At 39.1% G+C, this 27,556-nt stretch overlaps 3 protein-coding genes across 5 annotated transcripts; 2 read left to right on the top strand and 1 right to left on the bottom strand.

Moving 5' to 3' along the window:
• Positions 1-666: 666 nt before the first annotated feature.
• LOC129421875 (evC complex member EVC) lies at positions 667-8,437 on the bottom strand. 2 transcript variants are annotated; one of them, XM_055177453.2, is made up of 20 exons: positions 8,170-8,437; positions 7,408-7,482; positions 7,189-7,275; positions 6,877-7,094; positions 6,627-6,699; positions 5,640-5,714; positions 4,456-4,578; positions 4,144-4,296; positions 3,867-4,068; positions 3,290-3,426; positions 3,109-3,207; positions 2,695-2,907; positions 2,516-2,625; positions 2,302-2,434; positions 2,016-2,216; positions 1,695-1,827; positions 1,496-1,577; positions 1,315-1,408; positions 1,157-1,238; positions 667-1,066 (listed from the first exon to the last, which is right to left on the bottom strand). In XM_055177453.2, the coding sequence occupies exons 1-20, from the start codon at positions 8,338-8,340 to the stop codon at positions 1,041-1,043; spliced, it is 2,487 nt and encodes an 828-aa protein (XP_055033428.2). In that variant the 5' UTR covers positions 8,341-8,437; the 3' UTR covers positions 667-1,040. The 2 variants fall into 2 exon arrangements, with proteins under 2 accessions (XP_055033428.2, XP_055033427.2); XM_055177452.2 differs by having other exon boundaries at positions 1,686-1,827; positions 8,170-8,436.
• Positions 8,438-8,446: 9 nt separating this feature from the next.
• On the top strand, positions 8,447-24,294 carry LOC129421874 (limbin). 2 transcript variants are annotated; one of them, XM_073854425.1, is made up of 21 exons: positions 8,447-8,811; positions 8,887-8,978; positions 9,892-9,939; positions 10,038-10,218; positions 10,383-10,483; positions 10,608-10,673; positions 10,749-10,874; positions 12,962-13,104; positions 13,186-13,510; positions 13,586-13,825; positions 13,900-14,063; positions 14,161-14,294; positions 14,380-14,534; positions 16,116-16,330; positions 16,568-16,736; positions 16,810-16,923; positions 18,800-19,012; positions 19,114-19,313; positions 19,560-19,638; positions 19,753-19,997; positions 21,725-24,294. In XM_073854425.1, the coding sequence occupies exons 1-21, from the start codon at positions 8,667-8,669 to the stop codon at positions 22,080-22,082; spliced, it is 3,513 nt and encodes a 1,170-aa protein (XP_073710526.1). In that variant the 5' UTR covers positions 8,447-8,666; the 3' UTR covers positions 22,083-24,294. The 2 variants fall into 2 exon arrangements, with proteins under 2 accessions (XP_073710526.1, XP_073710525.1); XM_073854424.1 differs by having other exon boundaries at positions 10,749-10,895.
• cytl1 (cytokine like 1) lies at positions 24,013-26,980 on the top strand. Its single transcript, XM_055177459.2, has 4 exons — positions 24,013-24,294; positions 24,386-24,430; positions 25,816-25,959; positions 26,046-26,980. The coding sequence occupies exons 1-4, from the start codon at positions 24,124-24,126 to the stop codon at positions 26,145-26,147; spliced, it is 462 nt and encodes a 153-aa protein (XP_055033434.2). The 5' UTR covers positions 24,013-24,123; the 3' UTR covers positions 26,148-26,980.
• The last annotated feature ends 576 nt before the right edge of the window (positions 26,981-27,556 follow it).

Genomic DNA, 27,556 nt, shown 5'->3' with positions numbered 1-27,556 from the left:
GCATTTATAACTAGGAGAATTACAAAAGACGACTGAGATTACAATAAATTTACAATCTTATTCTGTACATATCAATTAGATAAAAGAAATAATAAAAAATAAAGAAAAGGAGAAACAGAAATAAAAAAATATATAATACATCAAAAATAGACAGTGTAGTAGGGGGTTTTCACATTCCTAAAACAAAATCCTGTAACAAAATCCTGTAACAAGGTATAAGAGTAACTTGCTTTGGGACTTTTTATCCCAGCAAATGCCAAGTATGGATAAATACAAAAGAAATTTTTTGGTTACCGAAGCAACTAGAAAGAGTGCAGAAAACAACTACACTTAAAACTAACTTTCTTGCTTAGTAGTTTTTTCCGTACTAAATATCTAAAAATTAATAAGCATTTTCCTGATGAGCAAAAAGTCTAGTTTTAGACAAAAATATATATATATTCAAGAAACATTTGCTTACCACAGTGGCAGATTTTTCTAAAAACTAGACCTATTTTCTTAGGTCATTTTGCTCATCAAGGAAATACATCTTAATTTAAGAATTGTTAGATATTTGTACAGAAAACAAGAAAAAAATCTAAGTAAGTCATTTCGTGTGGTGTAGACAAATAATAAAAAATAATGTAAATAAAACTTTCTATAAAATGCACAGATTTTCAAAAATGCAAAATAGAGTTTGTATTTACAAACACATATACAAATGTGCTACATACAGAAGTTATGTGCAAGAGGTACAGAGTGTTAGATAAAGAATGTACAGAGTATATTGTCCAACATTGTCTACTGATGGAAAACATTTTGACAGTAGATGAATGAACAGTTCTGGTGCAGTCTAAAAAGAAAGTGGTCTGGATGCGTGGGGTCCAGAGTGATTTTTTTCAGACATTTGTTTATCTTGGAAGTCTGGCAAGGTGAATAGATCATCTTAGCAGTCCTCACAAGCTGGATTTAGTAGCCATTATAAAAGTGCAGGTAAAACTGCATCAGCAGTCACTGTGGCAAGTTAAACTTCTTCAATCTGCTGGAGCATGAGGAAGACGTCAATGTGATTGTCCCACTTCAGGTCCTGTGAGAATGTGATTTATAAACAGTATCAATGTGATGTTATAATAAGCTGATGATCAAGAAACACTGAACGCATTTAGATGTGACTGACCTGTCATATAATCTTTACTTATGTTGTCAAGAGACACGCGTGCCAGAGCTGCCAGTCGACGTATAAAGGCCTCCTCTTCATCCTACACACACACACACATACACCTGAGCACTGCAATATGTAGAAATGTATGCGTGCAGACAAACAGATGCACATACCATGAGTTCTCGTCTGTAGGTGTGTGTTTGCACCGGACTGTGATGCTGCTCCTTTTCAAACTCCATCAGACACTTTTTCTTCAACTCAGCAATCCTACACACAACACATTAAAACAAATAGGAGTAAGTTTGTGACTTTATGTGTTGTTTTGTCAGAGTGTTAGTTAAGTTAATGTGGTACCTGTGAAGTAATTCAGTAGAGTTGGGTTTTCCAGCCCATCTTTTGAGTTCTGTCTGTAAAGCTTTAGTACAGGCCCTCCTGTCTGTAACAAACACACACAGCTCTAGTAACGTTCATTTTTTTTTCTAGCTGAACAGTTAACAAGACACGCAGGTCTGACAACGTGGTTAAAGGTTTTAGGGTACTGTACTGGTTGTACTGGGTGAGGGTCGTAGCTGCTGCAGTGTTGTCATGGCGATGTGCTGGATCCGAGTGTAGTATTCACAGATGAGAGAGAGAACAGAATCCCGTGTCACATAGACACTTTCACACAGTATGTCAATAAGCCCTTCCTTAGAGAGAGAGAGACTGCACTTGTCAGTCCTGTAATTTACTAAAGTGTGTGTGTACAAAACAGGATTAAGCACTAAAAGCTGAAGTGACAACTGAATTTAAATGCCGAGCGTACGAGGCCTAAGAGATGTGAGGATAAATAATCAGCTCGCTGGTAAAGTGGTCCAGAGTTTAAAATCACACTGACCTTCACACATCTGTCCGTCCACACCGCGTCTCCCGCGGACACACGACCCATCTTCAGCCTCACAGTCTGGGCGAGGGCGTGGCCAAACAGAAAGTGGGCGTGTTCTTGAAGCATCTCAGCCGCAGTCTCCAGCTCTGACAGCTGCTCGTGACGAAGGTTTTGACCAATCACAGCTGCCTCGCCAGGAGATGTGTCAGAATTCTGGAGACAAGAGAAAACTGAACCCGACGCGTTTGGGATGGCGTACATGTTTAAAACACAGTTAGGTTTGTGTGCATGTGTTCACCTGTGCATCAGAGTCTATCTTGAGTTGGGTCAGCTGCATCTCTCTCACAGTTCGCAGGTAAAAATATCTCGCTGCTAAAATCCTCTGAAACTCCAGAATCAAAAGATGATGCTGGTCCTCGATCCGAACACAACTGTTAACGAACGATCAAATCATCATTAATAACTCACTTCATCACTTTCTCCATCGGTATCCCTCGAATCATCAGTCTCACCTCTCATTCACGTGTGAATTCCTGGACACCATCGTCGTCACAATCTTACGCTGCTCTTCTCCAAAGTGATTCAGACAGCACAAAGCCAAAGCTTCTTCCTCAGTCCACACCTGCATCACATAATAGTCATCAATATATCCCATAATACTCATTACTATACTGTACGGTGACTGCAATACCTGTCTGCATCGCTGTAGCTGCTCTCGTAGCTTCTGCAGGTGTGTATGGGCGTGTCTCTCCTCTCGATTTATCTGATTGGTCACTGAGAGGTTCACGCTCTTCAGCACTGATTGGCAGAAGTCTGTTGATGGGGTGGAGCCAGCAGGAATGTTGCTTTCAACAAACTCTGTGCTCAGATCAGTCAAGCGTCTGGTACATTTACCACACAAACTCTGCATACACATATGTAACAAACGCACACTGGTAATAAAAACAGATTGATACACATGCCATATGGTTTACACAGACACGTTATATTAAAGATGTGGGTGTCATATTTGTTTAACTGTATATGTATAATCATGCAGCTCTACATAAAATTGTGACTAATGACTTGTATCATAAATGTTATATACATAAATGCACACACTTACCCTCCAGCGTTCACACAAAGCATCAGTAATCCTTGCATCCTGCTGAAGTTCAAAGTCTCTCCATTGATTCCAGCGATTCACGTGCAGATCCATCAACACCTGACACAGAGAAAGAAAGCGAGTGAGACAGACAGACAGACAAAGTGTGAGATAGACAACCTATAGAGCAGATGTAGCTGACCTGCAGCATGTGATGAACATCTGCGCGTGTGTCTGACTGTGGCCAGTCCGAGCTCTGAGCCTTCATCATCATCTTCCTCCTCATACACACTTTCTCACAGTGTTTACGTGAGAGTTCATCAGTCAGACGCCTGATCTCTACACACACAGACACACAAAAGATGAATCTGTATGAAATAGAAACACTAGAAATGCAGTGAAAGTGACGTGATGGCCAATATACGATAATCCTGGGAATCGAAACTGTGATCTTTGTGTTAAAGGGTCAAATATACAAATTTTCCAGCTCCCGTAGAGTTAAACATTTGATTTTTACAGTTTTGGAATCCATTCAGCTCATCTCCGGGTCTGGCGCTACCACTTTTAGCATAGCTTAGCTAATGGTCTAATCAGTTTTAATGGATTACGCTAAGCTATGCTAAAAGTGGTAGCGCCAGACCCGGAGATTGGCCGAATGTATTCCAAAATGGTAAAAATCAAATGTTTAACTTTACGGGAGCTGGAAAATTTGTATATTTCTGCCCAAATCTCTAACCACTAGTGTACGACTGCCTCCAACAATGATCTTCTGTCCATACCATCAATCCACTGCTGGAGTTCCTCGGTAACCGACATCTTAAATTCATTCATCGGTTTCTCCAGCTGGTCATCAGATCTCAGCGGCTCCACTGATTGGCCCATGAGCTTAACCACAAGCTCCGCCTCCCGTTTTAGGAGGGCAGTCTTCTCCCTCAGCCAGTCGGACACTTCGTCCCACCACTCAAATCTGTCCATCAGCGTCTGTCACACAGGAGTGTCAGCTTCAGAGCTATACATCACCAATGGCAGTAATGACTGTAAAAGGTTTATCGTCACCTTCAGAATAGAGGCCTGGATCTCAGTAAGAACGGTCTCCACCAATTGCAGGCATTTCGTTAACATACGCATCACTTCCTGTGCATCATCACTGCTAAACTTGCTGTGAAGGTTCTGATAGAGACGTTCCAACTGCTTTGCAAAACTCAGGGCCTGGAGATTTGCACAAAAAACCGAAATTAGATTTTCACTATGGTCACTGAAAACCTTCCTATCAACTTAAAATTAAAGATGAAGCTCAGCACACTGCATTGTGGGATACAGCAATTTACCCACAGTGCACTTGTTACATGCTGCACATATAGTGTTTACCATATTCAGTGAGTGAGAGAGTTTGTGTCTTCCTGTTTTCTCCACTTCCTCTACAGAGGACATGAGTGTATCAGACTCCACTTGCATATCCTCGGGCATCTCTCTCTTCAGCATCTCTACTTCCTGCACAGAGGCATGATGGGTAAAGAAGAACTGCAGTCAAGACAATAAAACCTGAGCTTATTTCAGAGATTGTACATTTTTAATGAATGTTATCAATAAACATTTTCCAATAAAAGACTGTGAGAAACAGACACAACTGTCTAAAAGATTGGATTTACTCTACATACTCTTTCAAGAAATTCATACTTTTATTAAAGGGGCCATGGCACAAGACTGTTTAAAGATGTCAAATAAATCTTTGGTGTCCCCAGAGCACATATGTGAAGTTTTAGCTTTAAATACCATATAGATAATTTATTATAACATGTTAAAATTGACACTTTGTAGGTGTGTGCAAAAATGTGCCATTTTTGGGCGTGACCTTTAAAATGCAAATGAGCTGATGAAATTCAAACACTGATCACAATGATGGTGGTTTGTTGGAATTAAAACTCAATTGTGCTTTTCTCTGCACTAAATGGGAGTGCTGTGGTTAGATAGTGCAGATTAAGGGGTGGTATTATTATAATAAGAGCTCCTTATGACATCATAAGGAGAGCCAAATTTCAACAACCTATTTTTTCACATGCTTGTAGAGAATGGTTTACCAAAACTAAGTTACTGGGTTGATCTTTTTCACATTTTCTAGGTTGATAAAAGCACTGGGGACTCAATCATAGCACTTAAACATGGAAAAAGTCAGATTTTCATGCCATGGCCCCTTTAAGAATTACAGTATAGAGGCACTTCTCTTCCTGTGGTTGTGTGTCTATGCGGTCCACTTCTATCTATATATCTCTCTTTACCTCTTTCTCTTTCTCTCTCTTTCTCTCTCTCTCTCTCTCTATTTGTCTTGGTCTCTCCGTCTCTCTCTCTGCCTGTTAGATTTACTTTTTATGAGAAAATGAAGAAATCTAAAGTAGTTCAACAACTGAAAGGAGATGCTGTATTTGCACATAAATACAAATATACAGGATAATGGTAGTTCATTCATTTTGAGTAGACATGTCATGTCTGTAACATTGGAAATAATTGTGTAATAATTTAGTTTATCAGTCTGATCAGTTTGATAAAGATCTCACCTGCTGCTGTTGAGCATTGATGATGTCAGCATGCTCTCTGTCACCCAGCAAAACTCCTAAAATCCACAGGAAAATCTGTGGGAGAATCCACAAAGAGCATTTCTGATGATTTTTAATAGTAATTCCTGTAATTCAACTAAAAGCCTACATCAATAAAACAATTCCAAAAAATGTTTTATTATTATAATTAAATGATTTTAAAGGGACAGTGGGACACTCCACTTTTTTTGAATATATGCTAATTCTCCAGCTCCCCCGGAGTCAAACAACTGATCCCCACCGTTTTTGGAATCCATTCAGCCGATCTCCGGGTCTGGCGGTACAACTTTTAGCATAGCTTAGCATAATACGTTAAATCTGATTAGACCATTAGCATCGCGCTCAAAAATAACCAATACGTTTCGATATTTTTCCTATATAAAATAATATTACGCAGTCCCCTGCTATTGAAAGTTACCAAGGGGACTATTTTCAGGCACTGCGTAATATCATTGCACCTCCTGCAGCCATGGTACGGCTGCAAAGTCCATGATTATTACGCCTGAATCAGAGTATAGTTACCAGCCACATCAGCCGAGAAAATCGCAACTTTTAATTTTCCATCATTCTGAGTACACGATAACTACAGAAGAGTCAAGTTTTAAATAGGAAAAATACTCTTTGCTTATTTTTGAGCGTGATGCTAATGGTCCAATCAGATTCAACGGACCACGCCAAGCCATGCCAAAAATGGCACCGCCAGCCCCGAAGATCGGCTGAATGGATTCCAAAACTGCAAAAATCAAATGTTTAACTCTAGGGGAGCTGAAAAATAAGCATATTTTCAAAAAAGTGAAGTGTCCCTTTAAATAAAACTGCTGCAGGTCTATGTTTTACTATAAATGTACATATAAATGCCCGATAGAAAATCTCTGGTGAAATAATGTGAACTGTATTTGTCACCAACAAGCAAACAAATACATCATTACAACACAAGTATATATCTACCCTGTATTTCTCCTGCTGTAGTTGTGTAGTGTAAAGCTGCAGTTCCTGTAAAGTCAAACACAGCAAACTGGTCCTGCAAACACACACACACACACACACACACACACACACACACGTGACGCTATTAATGAAAGACATTCTTTAAATTCAAAATATCTTTTGCGAGACATCGTCACTTATACAACAAGTATAAGACTTGAATTGCTTATCACAATAATGAAAGCACATTGTGTGTCTATGCATCACTGACCGTGATTGACCAAGTGTTTGTGGGTAATACTGGACTCTCTTGTACTGGTGGCTGGTGTGTGCTTTAGAGGCAGAGCTGCACATCAAAAACTGAATGCTTTCATCATTGTCCCTCTCCTGGCTCAGCCAATCGTCGCCCGATGATGATGCCGAGTCCCGGTTGGGCGGTCCTGGGCACTTCTCATGCAGGGAGGGGTTAGACGCCCCATCTGCTAATGGCTGATGTTCATCACACCCAAAAACATCAAGAATGCATTAAAATAAAGCCCAAGTGCTTTTCTCTGATTAAACATGTCATTCAAAACCATCTCACTCTGTATCGCTGGTTAATTGGGTAGACGACGCGTGCCTTCAGAGCAAATGCAGCGACATCAGTGTTTACTGTCAGCTGAGGGTCAACCTGAGAGAAAAAGACGATGATTATGATATGACAGATAATGACTTTTATCTGACAGTGTGCTGTATTCACTGAGAGATTTAAAATGATATAAACTCCACAGAAGGACTAGATGTGTATGTGTGTATTATGTACTCTTTTAGCTGGTTGTGATCTCCGGCTCTGGCTGTCCTGCTCACACACCTCCTGACGTCTTTGTACTTCCTTCAACTAACACAACACAAAGATTCAGTCAGACTGCAGCTTTTACATCACATGATACGCACAACATCACACAGGCTGCATAACAATTAATCGCAACTCATCGTTTGCAGAATAAAAGTTTTTGTTTACATCATATATGTTTGTGTACTGTGTATAATAACTATGTATATATAAATACACACACATACATGTATATATTTCAGAAATATGTGTAAATACATGTTTTTATTTATATAATTTAAATTATATATAAACATAAATAATTAGTATATAAATATTTTTCTTAAAATTGTACATGTATGTGTGTGTATTTATACATGCATAAGTATTATACCCAGTACACGCACATATATGATGTAAACAAAAACTTTTATTCTGCAAACGATTTGTTGCGATTAATCGTTATGCAGCCATTCTAGAAAATACATTGACAGGTATAATCTTATCTCAAGACCCACCAAAATAATTTTAAATAAAATATGGAGGGGAAACACATTGATTCTCTTCAATTGAAAGTATTTTTTTTTATTTTCCTAGACATTGTTAGTCATTATATAATTATACTTTTCTCTTTAATTCAGTTAGATAATAATCAATACACAGTCTAATAATAATAGAGTACATATCCAAATGTCCTATAACAATTTGTTTAACAAATATATACGCGAAACAACACAAAAATGTAATGATCACCCTCTTCCGGTAACACAAGTAAACGAGTGCAGCCACGAACAGCGCGAGACAAACACCCGACGCCGCGGTGCCCGTTACCGGAGCCGATAGCAAGCGCAGAGGCTCTGTCAGCTCAATGAAGACATCGCTCGAACACGCATCAGATGAAGCGTTAAAGGGCATCCCAAACATAAATACTAACTTCTGTACCGTTAACCGGGCAACGAACCGTTACAGCTTCAACCACTGCTCTAACTTTTGATCGACAGAGTTTGAAACCAATCAGAGCACTGCTTCTCCTAACGCAGTTATTCAATGAGCCAATTAGAGGAGTGCAGGGCGGGGCTTTCCACAGAGTTTCCAAACTTTTTGTGGAAAACGGAAATGGAAAACAAATGGCGCAAGGAGCTTTTCATGTCCTACGGGCATCAGATGTTTACAAAGATGTGTTTTTGATATTTCGCTAATTTACACAATGGTCATATCAGCATTAATGTACGCATATTATTAGCCATTTCATGTGTCGGTTTATGATTGTAAGCGCCCTTCTTTTTGTCGCGCAACCTGAAGATGCGGCTTGTGTGCGTTCACGCGCGCGTCTGCACAACAGATCAACACCTAATGATAAGGACGAAGATTTTAGGAAAATCCAATGCAAAAAAGGTTTCTTATTTCAGTTGTTGTGTTTAAAAAGAGCTTAAAAAAAGAATAGCAAATGACACTGTGTGTTTGTCATAGCAACGAGTATTGGCTCATCATCTGTGGCCCCTGCGGGCCCCTGGAGGGACAGAGCTTTGAGGCAAAGAGCCACCCGACATGCTTCATCTCTGGTAAGATATCAATATTAGTCATTGCTGTTGTATTGACTTGGTGTGAGATTTTAAACATCAAACCAGTAACCTCCTAGAATATTTCCCATACGCACAACCGGCGCAACGTCATAGAATGTCTCTGAACAGGTTCACGCCCACTTTTGGGGGAAATCGCACTAGACGTTCCATTGGCTTCCATTCAAAATAGCGGAACAAAGCAACCTTCGTACACAGCCGGCAGGCGTAAACAACCCACGAAATCACTCAGATTAAACATGTTGAGTAATTATCTGTCCACCCTGCCTGCCATAGAGCGCGAAAGATAAATTAACATATTTAATTTGGTCAATATAAAAACATGTCTCTTTCATTCTCCCAGCATCAAATTTGTGTAACAACGCTCCCTATTGGCCAGAGGTGTCTTACCCGGACATTTACTCATACCTCATCGAGTCAACAGGGAAGCAAGTGAATGATTTTACTTCGTATTTGAAAGTTACTTCGTATTTATATATTATGTCTTTATATTTAGAGTAATGAGTGCACTTTTCCGTCCAGCCATACAACTAACTGGCTTAGCGATATTTCCAGCAATCACTGGATGGCGTTGTTACACACAGTTTGACGCTGTGAGAATGGGGGGGACATGTTTTTATATTGACCAAATTAAATGTGTTAATGTACCTTTTGCGCTCTATGGCAGGCAGGATGGACAGATAAATACTCAACATGTTTAATCTGAGTGATTTCATAAGTTATTTACGCCTGCCGGCTGTGTAAAAACGTTGCTTTGTTCCGCTATTTTGAATGGAAGCCAATGGAAGCTCTGCTTTTTTATCCCCCGAAAAGGGGCGGTGACGAAATTTACAGTCAAGTTCCCGGATGTGCCGGTTGTCCGTATGATTCCTGACAATTGTGTGTTTACATTTAGGATGCAGTGAAGCCAGCATTTGGCCTCACCTTTCACAAGTGTGCCCAGGTATGTCACTGTACTTCACCATAGAGACACACCATGTGACTGACATTTGTCATACACGGACGCAGCCTGAGAGTCTGTGTGCATTATTTGTGTTACAGGTGGAAACAGGAGGTGGTTTTCCACAGGTGAAAGTGATGTTAGTGATCACCAACCCTGTAGAGGGAAATGACCTATCACAGCTATGTATCCGTGATGCTGTCTCTGATGTCACACTCCTGCAGACCAATGGAAGTCTACAGGAGAGAGGGTACCAGACCTTCACTACAGACTTACTGCCCGGTACACAAATACACAAGCGTGCATTTGTTTATCTGACTGTGAAAATCAACATTCTCTCACCAAAACCTATTTATTATTTTGAACGTGTGTGTGTGTGTGTGTGTGTGTGTGTGTGTGTGTGTGTGTGTGTGTGTGTGTGTGTGTGTGTGTGTGTGTGTGTGTAGCTGGCTCTGAGTATGTGGTTCTGTACAGATTGAGTGTTAAAGGAAACAGAAATCGGGTTCTGATCCTTCCAGCATTTCTGACTTTCTCCAATGCAACTCAGGTACCTTCTAGTGCATTCTGGGAGATGTGCATGTTTGCATCCATTTGTTTGTGTTTGCTTTTTTCAAATCGAGTTTAATAAATGTGTTGTGTGTGTATATTAACCCTTCATGATTTCATTTCAGAATGACATTTATCTGTTTGGTCCTGTGGTGGCTAATTTCACTCTGAGGATAAATGCTACTCAACAGGTAAACACACACACATCCACACACACGCAGACACAAGGCTGATATATAACAGACTGTTGTGTTTGTGTTTAACAGGACGATGTTGTTCTCTGTCTGAGTTTCATAATGTCGTTTCTTCTGACGGGTCTGCTGCTGTCAGTCATTGTTTGCGGTGTGAACGTCATCCTGAGCAGACGACTGCGCAAATCCAATCAATCCAGAGTCAGTTCACTGCAGAGTAAAGTGTGTCCTGTATATGTGTACTAAAGGCAGGGTGCACGATTTTTGGGAAACGCTTTGGAAAGGGAATCGGGCCCAGTACCAAAACACACTTGTAGCCAATCAGCAGTAAGAGGCGTGTCTACTAACTGACATCGTTGCCTGAGTTGCATATGTATGGGGTGGGTCTATCAAAAGAAGGTCCAGATTCTATTAGGGTAGGGGCGTCTTTGTTTAAGTGATTTCAAATGTTAGCATTGGCTTTCAGAGATCATGCACCCCGCCTTTAAATGTGTAAAGTTAACCAACAGTCAAACTGCTAGTGCAAATTCAGTCACAACAACTTGAAAAGCAAAAAAGTTTGCTTAAAGGGCACCTACTATGCAAAATCCACTTTTACAAGGTGTTTGGACATAAATGTGTGTTGGCAGTTTGTGAACACAACCACCCTACAATGGCTACGTTTACATGCAAAAAAAATTGTTAGTCCGACTTAATTTAATTTTATTGCAGGTTACGACAGTAAAATGTTAAAATGTTTGTGTACATATACGTTCTATATAATCCAAATCAAACGTCTGCGGAAGCTCACAGCCAGGGTTGCCAAATTTGCATATCAAAACCAGTACAATGGACATTCAAAATGTCAAAATGCCCAAAGACTATTCAAAGACCAAATATAAATAACTAATAACCGAAATCCTTCGATCTTTCACCTGTGAAGAAAAATCAACTCGCTGAAACAATTTAAAAGTAGCCCAAATTTAAACTATGTCAAAAAGCAGAGGACTTGGCAACGCAGTGTATTATAGCATCTTTTGTTGAGTTCACGCTTTGTCTCTGGACAAATGTACAAAGTCAAAGTTGATTTGAAGAAAGTTGTTCTTAAAAAGTTTTTTTGAGAAAGAAAGAAAACACAATAATCGAAAGGCACAACGCTGTTTAATTGTTTTATGTCATGTAAATCCCACTCCTTTTTTTAAAGCGACACTCAACTTTTTAAAAAATAGGCTAATTTTCCAGCTCCCCTAGAGTTACAATTTTTATTTTTAATATTATGGAATCCATTCAGCTGAACTCCGGGTCTGGCGGTACCAACTTTTAGCATAGGTTAGCATAATCCATTGAATCTGATTAGACCATTAGCGTCGAGCTAAAAAAAACCCCAAAGAGTATCGATATTTTTCCTATTTAAAACTTGACTCTTCTGTAGTTACATCGTGTACTAAGACCAATGGAAAAATAAAAGTTGTGATTTTCTAGGCAGATATGGCTAGCACTATACTCTCATTCCGGCGTAATAATTAAGGACTTTGCTGCCGTAACATGGCTGCAGCAGGTGCAATGATATTATGCAGTGCCCGAAAATAGTTCCCTGCTATTGAAAGTTACAAAGGGGACTATTTTCAGGCAACTGCGTAATATCATTGCAGTTGTTTAACTCTAGGGGAGCTGGAAAATTAGCCTAATTTCCAAAAATAGTGGAGTGTCCCTTTAATCCCCATTAAACCAGAGCAGTCTCATTACACATGCTGTTTTGATTCTCTTGTTAATGTGATGTCACACTGATAAACTGCCCCACCCACTGCCACTGCGTTTCCATAGTTTCCGCCCTCAGCTTGTTTTACTCGGTCTGCCATATCCCAATAATGAGCTATTATTGTCTCTGACTGTATTCACAGGAATCAGATATATTTAAACTAAAAGCGCTCACTGTCTCTTTTTGGTAAGAGAGGGAGGAGCAGTAGCTCATTTGCATTTAAAGGTACAGACATAAAAAAAACTGTGCGTTTTTGCTCCCACCCAAATAAGGGCATTTTGGACATGCTATAACAAATTATCTGTGAGGTATTTTGAGCTAAAACCTCAATTACATATTCTGGGCACTCCTTAGACTGATATTACATATTGTAAAAATGGACATAAAAGGTCCCCTTTAATTGCACAGTGCAGTGATAAAAAATGAAATGTGAAGATGTTTTGGTGTATGACATTCGGTGTTTAGTGTTAAATCCATTACAGGAACAAGAATGAGTCTCCTCACATATGATACAGATTTTTACTTTCATTTGTTTCTTACTTTCTAAAAGAGTAACTTTAATGAAGAGGCGGGGCCATACGAGGAGATTTGTGACATCACTGAGTCTGCCAATCAGGAAGCAGCCTTCGAGGATAAGTTTGTGGATATTCTGATGTTGGAGGACCCACAAAACATGATTCATGCGCTTGACAGGTACATGTCACTGATCCATAAAGTCCATACCACCAGATAACAGCAGTCACTCATGTCTGTCTGTCTTTCTCTCTTTCTCAGTTTGAACATTTCAACTCGACTGCGTTGTATGATCGGGGTGGAACACTTAAGGGTGCAGCTTTATGAAGGTCTGTTGGTTGTGCTGCTGCGTGGTGTTCGGGCAGCAGGGCTTCTTAGTGTCCAGGCGGAGCGTCGTGTTTTGGGAGTTGTGCACGGGCAGATTGTGGGCATGGAGGGAAAAGTGCAGGAGGAGCACGTTGCTCGCATGGAGGCGCTCGCTGCTCAGTGTAATCTGGAGACGCAAAAGGAAATGGAATCTCAACAACAGACGCACGCCTCAGAAAGATCACACGCAGAACGACTGTTTCAACAAATACAGCAACAGGTAACGCATTTGTGAATGAACCGTGCCGGGAGGGCCACGAGGACATGCTTGTGATTGTCTCTTGTGTTATTCCAGGACGTGGCAGATGTCCGCGCTCTGTTGGAGAAGCTTCATCAGGAAGAGCAGCGCTGTCTGCAGAAGCGGCTGCTGACCAAACACGAACATGCGTCTGCGCACGCGCAAAGACAGCAGGCGCTGGGGCGTAGATTTGAACTGCATAAGATATTCGGCGAGGAGCTGCAGGAGGCGACGATAACAGGAGAGCTGCAGGAAAACACGGCCAACAAACTCCTGCTGCAGTACTACGGCTGTCAGGTGATTACCCATCGTTGTTTTAAAAGTCTTACAGTACTGTACATGTGTTATGTAAACGTGTTTTGTGACTTCAGGACAGTCTGGAGGAGGGGTTTGATGTCCTTCTAGCCAATCAGAGAATGTTGCTGGCAGAGCGACACGCACAGCGTTATTTACTCGTGCGGAGTTTTCAGCATCTTCAAGCTGTGATGAATGACGCCTTCAATAGCATCAGAGACCGCAGAGCAGTATTAGATAGGTAGACCTTACAGTATATACTACATACTATTAAATACTGTATGCCAAAATATACTCATTACTTGTCTCTCTTACATTGTGTGTCTGTGTGTGTGTAGGGAGTTTTCTGATGTTCATCTGGAGGTTTCACATGTAAAACAGGAGCTAGAAAACAGAGTGAGTCGCGAGTGCAGAGCCATCCGCTGTGACATCATCAAGAGGAGACGGCAGCTCCTGTCAGAGATGTTGTGTGTTTGTGTGTAATTGCTGAGCTGTGTTGAATGTGCTAGATGAGATTTTAATGTTTCTAAATGTGTTTGTGTCTGTCAAGTTGTGTGAACACAAGCGTCAGCTGCAGGCATTGTGTGGAGACTCTGACATCACAGTGAATCAGTACCTGCAGAAATGGACAAAACTGCTGCTGAATCAAAGCACTGAACTATCAGATCTCATTAACCACCTGGACAAACAGACCGCAGACAGTATACTCAAGGTACACACACATTTGCTTGACCATTTATTTGTTTATACTCGCGCTTTGCACCACGATCCTCCACTGATCAATCGCGGCTCAACAAATTGACAAGGCATATATAGACGTGCTCGCTGTTGCACTATTCTTTGAAGAAGTCTATTCATAGAAGTTGTTTGCTGGAACAACCCTGGTGTTTGTAACATCAAAGCTTAAAATATAAATATGAGAACATGAATAAAACAAGAATCTTTTAAAGATGTCTTTATTAAACATCATTAACATTTTTACTAAACAAACAATACATACATCTCAAGGTTTGTATTTTATTCCTCATCCAGTGGTACATTAAATACAAATATAAGCCATTGATTCTGACTCACCCTCATGTCGTTCCAAACTCGTAAGACCTGCGTTCATTTTCGGAACACAGTTTAAGATGTTTTATATTTAGTCCGAGAGCTTGTTGACCTTAGATTGAAAATCTATGTACGGTATACTGTCCATGTCCAGAAAGGTAATAAAAACATCATCAAAGTAGTCCATGTGACATTAGAATGTGTTGAAGCGTCGAAAATACATTTTGGTCAAAAAATAACAAAAGTTACGACTTTATTCAGCATTGTCTTCTCTTCTGCGTCTGTTGTGAAACGCATGCGCAAGACTGCGTACGACAAGGCTGACGTGTTATCTGGTGCGCCCCAGCTGTTTTTTGTTTTTTTTGTGCATTTACACAATGCGTTTACAGTCTGAGGGAGACGCACGCTGTACGTTTGAAAAAAAACCCTTTGCAAATATGTCTGAGGAGAACACGTCATTTGCGTCACTGCAGTCAAGTGACTTTAGTCTCGCGCATGCGCTTCACAACAGACGCTGAAGAGAAGACAATGGTGAATAAAGTCTTATTTTTAGTTATTTTTGGACCAAAATGTATTTTCGATGCTTCAACACATTCTAACTGACCCACTGATGTTACATGCACTACTTTGATGGTGTTTTTGTTGCCTTTCTGGACGTGGACAGTGTATCGTGCGAAGATTTTCAATGGAGGGTCGACAAGTTCTGGGACTAGGTGTAGAACATCTTGAACTGTGTTTCGAGGATTAGCGGAGGTCTTACGAGTTTGGAACGACATGAGGGTGAGTCATTAATGACATTATTTTCATTTTTGGGTGAACTATCCCCTTAAAGAATTTTTGTTTTAAATGGCAAAGTTTTAATACTTACTGTAAGTGTCAGATAAATAGTATATGCATTGTTTTGCATTTCCGCATTTACTTCATTTTGGTCGCACCAATGCGCTCATGCGGACAGGTCGAGTATAAACAAGGTTTTAGTGAGGTCATTTTATAAACCTGTACACCACACACATACGAGGGTTCACATACCAGAAATTATTCAAGTATCTTGAATTGCCTCTGAAGTACACTCGCCTTGAACGTGTCTACTAGGTAAATCAATGATTTATTGACTTCATCAGCATAGTTAAAGTCAAAAATACTGTTTACAGTCTTTCTACTAGATTTACATGAATCTCATTTTAATCTGATCATGTGGTCCATCAAAACCAGTTTGTATTTGATCCCCTCTCTCTGTGAGCAGGTGACTCTTCGTTTTCTGCAAGATTCATCTGCGCAGCTGCATCCAGCTGCTGCACGTTTCCTCCCGCAGGCAGACGTTCTTCAAGAGAAGCTGCAGAGTTTGAGTGAAGCTGATGCCTGCAGACTTCAGTCCACTCGCAGCTGCATCCAGCGCATCAAACTGCAGGAGCTGCAGGAGCAGAGAAACATCAGAGATGCCTTCAGAGAATACTGCAGGTACAATTACATCACCCAATGCAAATTTGACCTTTGTATGTTATCAACTTGCGAAAAAATACATTCGCTTTTTGTGTGAACACATAAGGGAAGCTCACACTAAATACTTTTAATACTTTAAAAATTTCCTGTATTTTTTGGTTGTGTTAATAAAGAGACACTCTTACACAAACAAACATTAAGGAGATCCTTTTACTACACGTTTCATTTATTACATACTAACTATCCGTTTGTCAGTTGTGTGTGTGCGTCTCAGCGGTCTCTCTCCCATGAGCACTGGCTGATTTTTCAGCTGAAGTGTGTGAAGGCTGCATGCTGTCTGGATCATTGTCTCGTGGTGCCACAAGCTGAACCTGATGTGACCCTCGCTGCACCTGCTGTGACATCAGCTGCCCCAGAAATGCAGGTGAGTGTTATATGAGACTGAGTAAAGAGCAGTGATTCGGTCATGTTGATGTTTGTCTCTCGTTCACCTGCAGACGAGGTCTCAGTGTAGCTCAGAGCTGATTGAACTGAAGCGTCTGCAGAAGCTGATGGAGGAGAGAATGACGCTGCTGCAGCACACAGAGACTCTGGATAAAACACTGCAGAAGGTGAGATCGTATCTGGCCATCACAGTCTCATTGTTTGTGCTGACAGTTTGGGCTGGGTATATTTCGTTACCAATGAAATAAAATGTCAGACGTAATAAATGGGCGAGAATAAACTCTCGCATCTAAGGTTGAGTGTGTCAGAGAAACAAGAAATAATCCACTCATAAGAAATGCACAAGTAATTTTTGTAGTTTTATAGTAACCGCCAGTGAATCCATCGCAGGTCTCTCTCAGGCTCATTAGAAGCATGCGCAAGGAACTGTGCCACCAAATAAAAAAGCACTTCCCTCACATAATGCTGTTAATTGTAGTGATGGGAGAAATTAAGCTTTTCGAAGCTTCAAATCAATTGAACCAATTGCTTCGAAAATTTATTCAGTTTTTCGAAGCAGTTCGAAACACCACACACGCTGGCGACCCCTGCTGGTCAAAATAGTGTAAAAGCAGATATGCCCAAACATTTTACTACACTTTTTTAACAAAATAATAGCAAGATTTGTATTAAAATGTTAAAAAAATTATTTAACTTAATTAAGACATAATTAAAAGTCTATTTTGTGTTTTTAGTTTTATTCAGGGCAAGCAAATCATTAAAACTAACTACCCTTTTAATTATGCACATTTTTGTCATTAAATCTGTCTATAAACAAAAAGTAGACAAAATGGCAGTGTTATTAGTCAGAAGGATAAATGTTTTATGAACTTTCATAATAAAATTGACCCGAGTTCACCTAAACATATTAGACACTGGTCATGTGATCAACTCCCCCTAGTGGTGAACCATCTTATTTTCAAAACGTTTCTAAACAGTTATGACATAATGAAGCCTCGTTTGCTAAAATCACGTGACTTGGGCCAGTTTGAAACAAGCTCCGAACCACTGATTCGAAACAAAAGATTCGTAAATGTTTCGAAGCCTCATGAAGCAGTGCTTCGAAAACGAGCATCACTAGTTAATTGTTGTAAAGTTTTTAACTCAAAACAGACTCCATGATCATTACCTCATAGCACCTGTCATATTTATAATCTCCTTATATAAAGATCAAACATGCAGGTACATTTTCCTGTCTGGTTTGTGCATATTCATATTCGAATAAAATAAATAACTAATTTAAAAAACAAGATTCAGATTAAGGGGCGGTACTATCCCCTTCTGACATCACAAGGGGAGCCAAATTTCAATTACATATTTTTTTCACATGCTAGCAGAGAATGGTTTACCAAAACTAAGTTACTGGGTTGTTCTTTTTCACATTTTCTAGGTTGATAAAAGCACTGGGGACCCAATTATAGCACTTAAAGGGCCCATGGCATACAGAGGTTAGCATTGCTACTTTGTAGGTGTGAGCAAAAAATAGGTCATTGAAATTTGGCCCTCTTTATGATGTCATAAGGAGCTCTTATTATATTAATACTGCCCCCTTAATGTGCACTATCCAACCACAACACTGCCATTTAGTGCAGAGAGAAAGAGAGAGAAAAGAAGGACTTGACAGCACAATTGAGTTTCAATTACAACAAACCATCATCATTGTGATCAGTGTTTGCATTTCATCCGCTCACTTGCATTTTAAAGGACACACCCAAAACGGCACATTTTTGCTTCCACCTACAAAGTGGCAATGCTAACATCTTCATGCCATGAGCCCTTTAAACATTGGTGAAGTCAGATTTTCATGTGTTCCCTTTAATATTGGCATCAGCCATAAATAAAAACCCTAACGTCTGACCACAAGTTTTTTGTCTTGATCTCTCTCTTTTTCCTATCATCTGTAAAGAATATTTTCTTAAAGGTTAAAGAGTTTAAGATCTTCATTATATTCTACTGTCACATCTTCAGTAGACCATCACAACCGACTAAAACACTGTATTTTAGGAGTGGGATGAATCATGCGTGTATCAGAAGCAGCAGCTGCATGTGTGTCAGGAGCGTGTGACTGCGTTTGTGGCTGCGCTGCAGTGGGAACATGCAGAGAAACTGGCAAAGGTCACAGAGACGCACACAGCCCTGGTCAAACTACATACAATCATCATGCAAGAGCTGGACCACTCCACTGAGATCACACGCACCATACAAACACACTGCTTGGTGAGTACACACACACACACACACCTAAAAATCTAAGGGTGGCATCAAGGTGCCATAAAACCTTTACTGTATATTGATGTAGACTGTCTCTCTATCTCAAGGCTTTAGAGGAGGCGGAGCTTCATCTTCAAACAGAGGAGATTGCATGGGAGAAGTCTTTGGAGGGGCGGGGCTCCGATGATTATGATGATGATGATGAAGAAGAGTATGCATTTACAGTGGACAGTGAGAGTAGAATGGCCGATCTCCTACACGAGGTGCTCTACAAGCGTCAGCTCCTCACACAGCGATTGACTGACAGGTGATGACACTTAAAAGATTAAACACACAGCTGTTGTTTACTATATTGTACTCGTACACAAATGTGTTAGAAGCAGAAATGATGATGTCAGATGTTTGAGCTCTTCAGATTCTCAATGAGATTTCTGTGTAAAGATGCACATGTAGTGTCGCATGATTGACAGGTGTGTAGGCAATCCTTAGTTGTTGTCATGCATCAAAGCTCATCTGCGAATCTACTAATGGTTTGTTTGTTTGTCTGTGTCAGGGTGTTGAGGAAAAATCAGACTGTAGAGTATCAGAGAGATCAAATCCAGCTGAAGAGACTTAACACATACTGCCAGCAGGTCAGCTCTCTCACTTTCTCGCTCGCTCGCTCTCTCTCTTTCTCTCTCTAGATGAAATGTAAGATTTCTCTGTCTTTGTCTTTTTGTGTGTGTGTGTGTGTGTGTGCGCATTAGGATCTGGATTTGACAGCAGTGTTGGTCAGTCAGGCTCTGATTACTGTTCCTGATCTCCATGAGGTCATGTGTCTCCTGCTGCCTACAGTACCTGAAGGAGAACTACTTTCACTCATAGATGCACTGGAACCCAAAGCAGGGGATGATTCAGGAGCCTGCACTTCTTTAGCAGACAGACTGAGACTCGATGTGCTGAGCAGAAATTTGTCTCACCCTTTTCATCACAGAGACAGAGAGAGAGACAGGTCAGTTCACTTTATAAGTTTTGCCATAGGGGTGGGCGATATGACAGTTTTGAATTGTGATTGATCTTGAAGATCATCCGAATCATATGATCTGTGTTGTAAACAAAATGTAGAGAACGAAAGTATTTCAACTCGTGCACCAAAAATCATTTCTAAAGCCGTACATTAATTGATTCTCGTGGGAACGTAAGGTAATTTTAATCATTTACAGGGGGATTTTATTGCCATCCAAATCCAAAATGTCAGTGTTTTTCTTTGACCAGGCACATAAAAATCCCTGGCCGAATGACTTCCCTTTAATTGGCATCCGAATCCAGATCTCTGCGTTTATAAAAAGAGAATTAAAGGATTAGTCCATTTTCTTAAAAGAAAAATCCAGATAATTTACTCACCACCATGTCATCCAAAATGTTGATGTCTTTCTTTGTTCAGTCAAGAAGAAATTATGTTTTTTGAGGAAAACATTGCAGGATTTTTCAAATTTTAATGGACTCTAATAGAACCCAACATTTAATACTTAACTCAACACTTAACCGTTTTTTTCAACGGAGTTTCAAAGGACTATAAACAATCCCAAACGAGGCATAAGGGTCTTATCTAGCGAAACGATTGTCATTTTTGACAAGAAAAATAAAAAAGATGTACTTTTAAACCACAACTTTTAGTCTTGGTCCGGTCCAGCACGACCTAACGTAAATGCGTAGTGACGTAGGGAGGTCATGTGTTACATATATAAAACGCACATTTGCGGACCATTTTAAACAATAAGCTGCCACAAAGACATTAATTAGTATCAGTTGACATACAACAACGTCGGAACAGTCCTCTTTCTCAACACATGTAAACACTGGGGCGGAGTTTCGCGTTCGTCCTCTGTGACCTCTTGACGTCATGACGTATTGCGTCTGGTCACACTAGCACATCACGACCAGATCTAGACGAGAAGTTGTGCTTTAAAAGTGTATATTTGTGATTTTTCTTGTCAAAAATGACAATCATTTTGTTAGATAAGACCCTTATGCCTCGTTTGGGATTGTTTATAGTCCTTTGAAACTCCGCTGAAAAAAAACTGTTAAGTGTTGAGTTAAGTATTAATTGTTGGTGTCTATTAAAGTCCATTAAAATGAGAAAAATCCTGCAATGTTTTCCTCAAAAAACATAATTTTTTCTCGACTGAACAAAGAATGACATCAACATTTTGGATGACATGGTGGTGAGTAAATTATCTGGATTTTTCTTTTAAGAAAATGGACTAATCCTTTAATGCCAAAGTCATTCTGCACTTCCTTTTAGACCACTGAAAAGCATCAGTGAAGCGTCTTTCTTTGCTTGCATTTAAATTTTACATCTTCATAACTGAAATGATGAGAGTGTATGGAAACAAAGTTTCATCATCGCTCCACAACAGCGAGTGGGGGCTGATATAAATAAAGAGAAAAATCATCAAAACGTTTAAAATGTATATTAGCAGCAACAAGTGCTATATAAAATTTTTAGATGTATTTAATTACACAACAATGAATAATATTTTTTTTTAACTTCACGTGCAGCACATTTCCAGGTGTTTCGAATTATAAACTCGTGCACTGTAGTGTTAATTTATCTTCATCCAAATGCATGAGTTTTTTCTTATTATGGTTTTTCACATTATTTGGGGTTCCTGTACAGCACATCTACATGTTTACCAAAATGTAAAACTAATAAAGCTCTGTGTTTGTGTTCCTCAGGCTCGTAAAGAAGCGTCAGAAGCTTTGTATCAAGCTTTTCTCTGCTGCTGGTAGCTCTCAGGATGTTTCTGAGGTCCAGAAAAGACACAAAAAGGTCCAGGAGTTTCCTCAGACCCCATCTTTAACCCTGTGGTCCGAACTGCAGGAGCCGTCTGTGATGATGGATGCAAATCAGGGGGCGTGGCTAAACCAAAATCCGCCCCATGAGGATGGACAAGCCTCTACAGAGCGACTGTTTGTTTTTCGGTGCACTCCACCTGCGTTTCACGAGGACACGCCAACGTCTCGCACACGCAGAAAGAAGCGAAACTATTTGAACTTTAGGAAGAACAGCGTCGCTCCACAACAACAAACATGATGCCTTTACCACAAAGAATTATGAGAACTTCATTATTATGAACACATCTCTTCCAGCATTTCCACAGTTTAATTGTGTAAATGGAGGTCCAAATTACTGTTATTTGCACGTGTTTAAGTACAAAGCCAAAATCAGTGGAGTAATCATTGTACACCAGATGCACAAACACGCTGGAATGCTTAAAATTATATTATACATTGCGATCAGTACCCGTATGACAAATGGCAAATACACTGTAGGGACTGACTAGTAATATATAAAAGAGATTTGAATATCATCTATGGCAGGGGTGGGCAGTCCTGGCCCTGGAGGGCCACAGTCCTGCAAACTTTAGCTCCAACCCTAATCAAACACACCTAAAAAACACATCCAGTTTTATGACATTTTATAAAATACATTAATTTATGCTGAATTAAACCTGTAAATAAAAATTAAGGCCACTTACCAGCAGCACTACATTGTATAATTTAATGTTTTGTTTCATTCAAATTCTAAGTTTGAGATTGTTTTATGTCATGAATTTTCTTTAGGGGTCTGCAAAGGGATGGGCATAATAAAGGGGTGCACGTCTAAAAGTTTGAAAATCAGTGGTATAATAAAACTCACTACATTCCAGTTTTTCTGATTGTTAAAATGCTAAACTTCATTCTCTGAACTAAATTCCCAGTGGCCTAAACCCATTTGTCAAATCATTTACTCTTTTGGCAAAAACTTAAAGCTCCCATAACACACACTGTTTCTGCTCATCTCATGTTAATCTTGTGTACCTATAGAGAAGTATTACATTCTTCATATTTCAGAAGAGTCTTTAGTTTTATCAGATTAATAAAAGACAGATCAGCTCTAGCTGTTTCGGGAAAGCATAAGACAGGGTTCCCACAGGTCCTTAAAAAGTTTGTGAATCTGGGGAAATATATATATAAATATATATATAAAATATACATACATAGATACAGGTCATTGAAAGTGCTTGAATCTATTTTATGCCAGAAGTTTTCTGGGGAAAAAATCCATATTATTCCCTGTGTAGTGTAGAATAATATCATACAAATTCTAGACTTTTTAAGCACCTGTGCTAAACTGTTCGCTTTAAATGCTTAAATCTTCTGTATGCGAAATGTTGATTCATACCAAAATGCTTTTTTGCATAGTTGTGTTTGACACATGAAAAGTCTCGGGTTACGTATGTAACTGTTGTTCTCTGAGAAGGGAACGAGAAGCTGCATCTCCCTTGCCATACTTCCTGCATCCCTGTAACACCGTCTTTGGCTATATTTCAGATGTTACTTCCTGGCTCCCGCGTCACCCTGTCTTTGTCGTTAAGCCTCACCATTGGTTGAATTTGATATATACATTCAGCACACTTACCCCTGGATACGTCCCCAAATTGTCACCGCAGTGACAAGAAGCGTCAGAAGCTTTGTTCAGAAGAAATGAGTTGATCTCTGCACTAAACGGCAGTGCCGTGGTTGAATAGTGCAGATTAAGGGGCGGTATTATCCCCTTCTGACATCACAGGGGAGACAAATTTCAATTAAATATTTTTTCACCTGCTTGCAGAGAATTGTTTACCAAAACTTAGTTACTGGGTTGATCTTTTTCACATTTTCTAGGTTGGTAGAAGCTCTGGGGACCCATTTATAGCACTTACAACATAAAAAAATTCAGATTTTCATCATATGTCTCCTTTAAAGTATACACTATATTCACAGAACTAACTTGTGATTACTACAGATTTTTGTGTATAAAGTGTGTTGTTATTCACTATAAACATGCATTTTTGTGTAACCAGATACCCTGAATGTTGCGTTTTTGTTGTAGTGTCTAATAAATGCTGTTGGTTTGGTTTTGTTTGAGGTTACGAGAAAGTGAAATCGTTTTAAAAAATGTGTTTTAGCAATTATAAAAAATAACTCGCCCTCCACCCAACAAAAACACGAGCATCTGTGCGTAGCCGTGACGTTGGCTGCATCTCTCTCTCTCTTTCTTTTCTTTGTGTAACCGAGTTTCCTCTCGACATTACTGATGTTATTCACAGCAGATGTCTTTTAAACACACGACAGCAGATATGAGACTCGTTTCTTTCGTCTTTATTTGTCTCAGTTTGGTTTGGATCACGAGCTGCGCGCCTCCGACTTGTTATTCGCGCGTTCTAGAGCTCAGCAAAGAGATCACAGAGATTTTGGACAAGGTTCATAAATCTGATCGCACAGTAAGTGACCGTGTTTGTGTCAGTACGCGGTTGTTTATATGTTGTTGGACAGTTTGTTGTCGTGTGTAACTTTTACCTTTAATCCTTACAGAAAACATGCGCTGAAATTTTGCCAAAGATGATTCTAGACGTGCACGTAAGTGTGTATTTTTCTGAATGATGACGTATCATGTTTGTTTGTATTTAAAATGTACATATTGCAAAGTTGATGCGCACCTTTAAATGAATATAACTCTGGCATTTTTTTGTCTAGAAGCCTAATTTTGGTCTTGTTTTAAAGAAGATACAAAGAAAGTTTTTCACTGTCTGAAGGTGACAATATTAAAAATAGGTTCATTTTATTTTTATAATACAAATAATGCAATAACTATAAATACAATTATAAAAATGTAAATGTTTCACGACACAAATGAGGTAAAAATGAAGCCATAAATCTAAAATAGCTGCCCTGCTGAAAGACCCTAAGCTGGTTGCTGGTTTTAGCTGGTTTAAGGTGGCAGTAGCTGGTTTAAGATGGTCCTCCCAGCCTGGCAAAGCTGCTCAAGCTGGTGGATCAGCTGGTTTTCCAGTTTGAGCAGCTAAATCCAGCTTAAAAAGTGACCAAAACACAGCTAGACCAGCTTGTTACACCAGCTAAAATCAAGCTGGGAGACCAGCTGAAACCAGCTCACCATCTTATGCTGGTCTTAGCTTGATCTTTTAGTAGGGTAATCCAAATCCCAAGTTACAATTACAAGAAATTTGTTTTTGTTTTTTTCACTTTTTTGTATTTTTACCAACAAAAGCCACTTGGTGTCATTGGTTTGTTGTATACTCTTGTCACAAACTATGAAAACTACATTCTGAGAGCTTTCCAGTGATATATAGTTTGTTGATATTTTATGTTTATAATAGGGTTTTAGTGTAATAAATATGTAAAAACAAATTGGGACCACTGTTTGGCCCTTGACCTTTTAAAAACTGACTTTCACTATGTAATTTTGTTCAAAATGGTGCGGAAATATGAAAACTACACTCTTAGAGCTTTCCAACAATATATAGTTAGTTATAGTATAGACTTTTAGTTTTAAAATAGGGTATTAGTGTTATAAAGGAGTAAAAACAATGACATTTTAGAAAATGACTCTCACTATGGCAATTCTTTCCCAAAATGATGATGAAAATGAAAACTACTCTCTTAGAGCTTTCCAATGATATATAGTTTGTCATGTTAAGAAGTAAATGTAGGCATCATGCTGGTGGGACAGTGACATTTAGCAGGATTATCAATATTTTAAGGCACACTATAACCATAAATAAACTACTTACTCTCCTTACATAATTTAATTTATAAAACACGGCTGAAATATGTTTTCTAAAGGCTTAGACCTTTCCAATAATATATAGTTTATTATGACTCGATTAAGTATTGAAGCAAACCTAGGTGTCCCGTATACGGGACAGGCGACAGTTAAAGTTAAATATACACTAACACTGAACATCTGCATTCCTGGGCCAATCAAATGGTTGGATATGTTTCAGAACTCCTGCATCACAACAAAACTGCGTGACTTTCTGTATGTGGCTGAGAATTTACCAATGGAATGCAAAGAGAGGCCGCGTGTACGATACCTGAAGCGGAAGGTTCAAGCGCTCCATACCATCATAGGTCGTGCGTGTTATCGGGTATGTGAAGCTGTCACCAGTGTCTATCAACATATGAGTTGTTCTTTCGCCTGTTGTTTGTTATTGTGTGTGTTGTTTCTGTGCAGGATCTGGTGTATTTTACAGATGACTGTCAAGGTCTGGAGACAGGGTACAGCAACCCTCGAAACACAGAATATCGACTGCAACTCTTGGAAGATGACAACTAAAAGGCAAACAGTTTGTGTACATGTGTGCATACGTGTGTTTTAAAGGGGATATATCATGAAAAGTGCTATAATTGGGTCCCCAGTGCTTCTATCAACCTTGAAAATGTGTAAAGAAAAACAACCCAGTAACTTAGTCTTGGTAAACCATTTTCTGCAAGCATGTGAAAAAAATAGCTTAGAAGAGGATCCTATTATAATAATACCGCCCCTTAATCAGCACTATCCAACCACGGCACTGCCATTTAGTGCAGAGAAAAAGAGAGAAAAATAATTAACAGCACAATTGAGTTTCAATTTCAACAAACCATCATTATGGTGATCAGTGTTTGCATTTCATCAGCTCATTTGCATTTAAAGGGACACACCCAAATATGGCACATTTTTGCTCACACCTACAAAGTGGCAGTTTTTACATGCTTTAATAAATGATCAATATGGTATTTTGAGCTAAAACTTCACATATGTACTCTGGGGACACCAAAGATTTATTTAACATTTTTAGAAATTGTGAAATGTCCCCTTTAATAGGTTAGGCTGGCATTGAATTGGCCAGCTTTGTCTCTGGAGCTTGCCTTTTTCCTCAATAATTTTAATAATAAAGCACTAAGCTTTTTGGCTTTTTGACTACAACATTTATATGAGATATTATATGATTCAGCTACACCTTCATGAGATGCATATTAGGGCTGCATGACACATTGCTTGGTTGGATCAAATTATAAAAGCATGATTATTCATTATTTGTAATTTTTATCTTGGACTTTTTTTTAAAACAAGACACCATTTTCTATGTGTCCTTATTCTTATAAAAAAATAAACTATATGTTTATAAATATGAGTTGCATAATTTGGCAGTGATGTTTGAAACCGTTTGAAACTCAGTTTACGGCAGTGGATTTCAACTTACATCTGTCAAAGTGTAGTAAGACTCATTGAAGCACTCCTGTGATTGACCCTCACATTATACAAAACTACTTTTTACAATTACAGCTTTATTTTAATGGTAGGATTTTTTATTATAAGTATATTTTTGTATTTTTGTTTTTGTCCTGCAATGCTTTGGCAAAGATAGAACAGAGTTTTTCAGATCTCCAGATGATCGAAGAACATGGACAAGTAATCTGTATGATTAATTTGAAGCACATAATACTCAATATTTATTTACTCTTTATTTAAGAGAAAGAGCCAATAAAATGTTTTATTAAAAGTTATCATGTTCAACCAAACCGTTGAGGTGGCTTAATATGATTTAGATCCAACTTTATTTTCAGACTCAAAGTCCATTAGCAAAACTTTTCAAAAAGACAATACATAACAGCACAGAAGTAGCACAATGCACTTAAAAAGCCAGTTAAAACAACGTTTTCTCATAACTGATAATAGTGAAAAATCCAACCAACAAACAAATG

Source organism: Misgurnus anguillicaudatus, chromosome 16 (assembly GCF_027580225.2).
Source record: "Misgurnus anguillicaudatus chromosome 16, ASM2758022v2, whole genome shotgun sequence".
NCBI classification, from domain to species: domain Eukaryota; kingdom Metazoa; phylum Chordata; class Actinopteri; order Cypriniformes; family Cobitidae; genus Misgurnus; species Misgurnus anguillicaudatus.
This window is presented reverse-complemented; position numbering and strand designations above follow the sequence as displayed.

Coding starts and splice junctions, on each gene's coding strand:
- LOC129421875 (XM_055177452.2), bottom strand. CDS start 8,340: ATGTTTGGGATGCCCTTTAACGCTTCATCTGATGCGTGTTCGAGCGAT. Junction 7,095..7,188: donor CAATTAACCAGCGATACAGA/GTGAGATGGTTT, acceptor GATGAACATCAG/CCATTAGCAGATGGGGCGTC. Junction 1,578..1,685: donor ACCCTCACCCAGTACAACCA/GTACAGTACCCT, acceptor TGTTTGTTACAG/ACAGGAGGGCCTGTACTAAA.
- cytl1 (XM_055177459.2), top strand. CDS start 24,124: ATGTCTTTTAAACACACGACAGCAGATATGAGACTCGTTTCTTTCGTC. Junction 24,295..24,385: donor TTCATAAATCTGATCGCACA/GTAAGTGACCGT, acceptor TAATCCTTACAG/AAAACATGCGCTGAAATTTT. Junction 24,431..25,815: donor AGATGATTCTAGACGTGCAC/GTAAGTGTGTAT, acceptor GATATGTTTCAG/AACTCCTGCATCACAACAAA.
- LOC129421874 (XM_073854424.1), top strand. CDS start 8,667: ATGTGTCGGTTTATGATTGTAAGCGCCCTTCTTTTTGTCGCGCAACCT. Junction 13,105..13,185: donor ATGATTCATGCGCTTGACAG/GTACATGTCACT, acceptor TCTCTTTCTCAG/TTTGAACATTTCAACTCGAC. Junction 13,511..13,585: donor TTCAACAAATACAGCAACAG/GTAACGCATTTG, acceptor GTGTTATTCCAG/GACGTGGCAGATGTCCGCGC.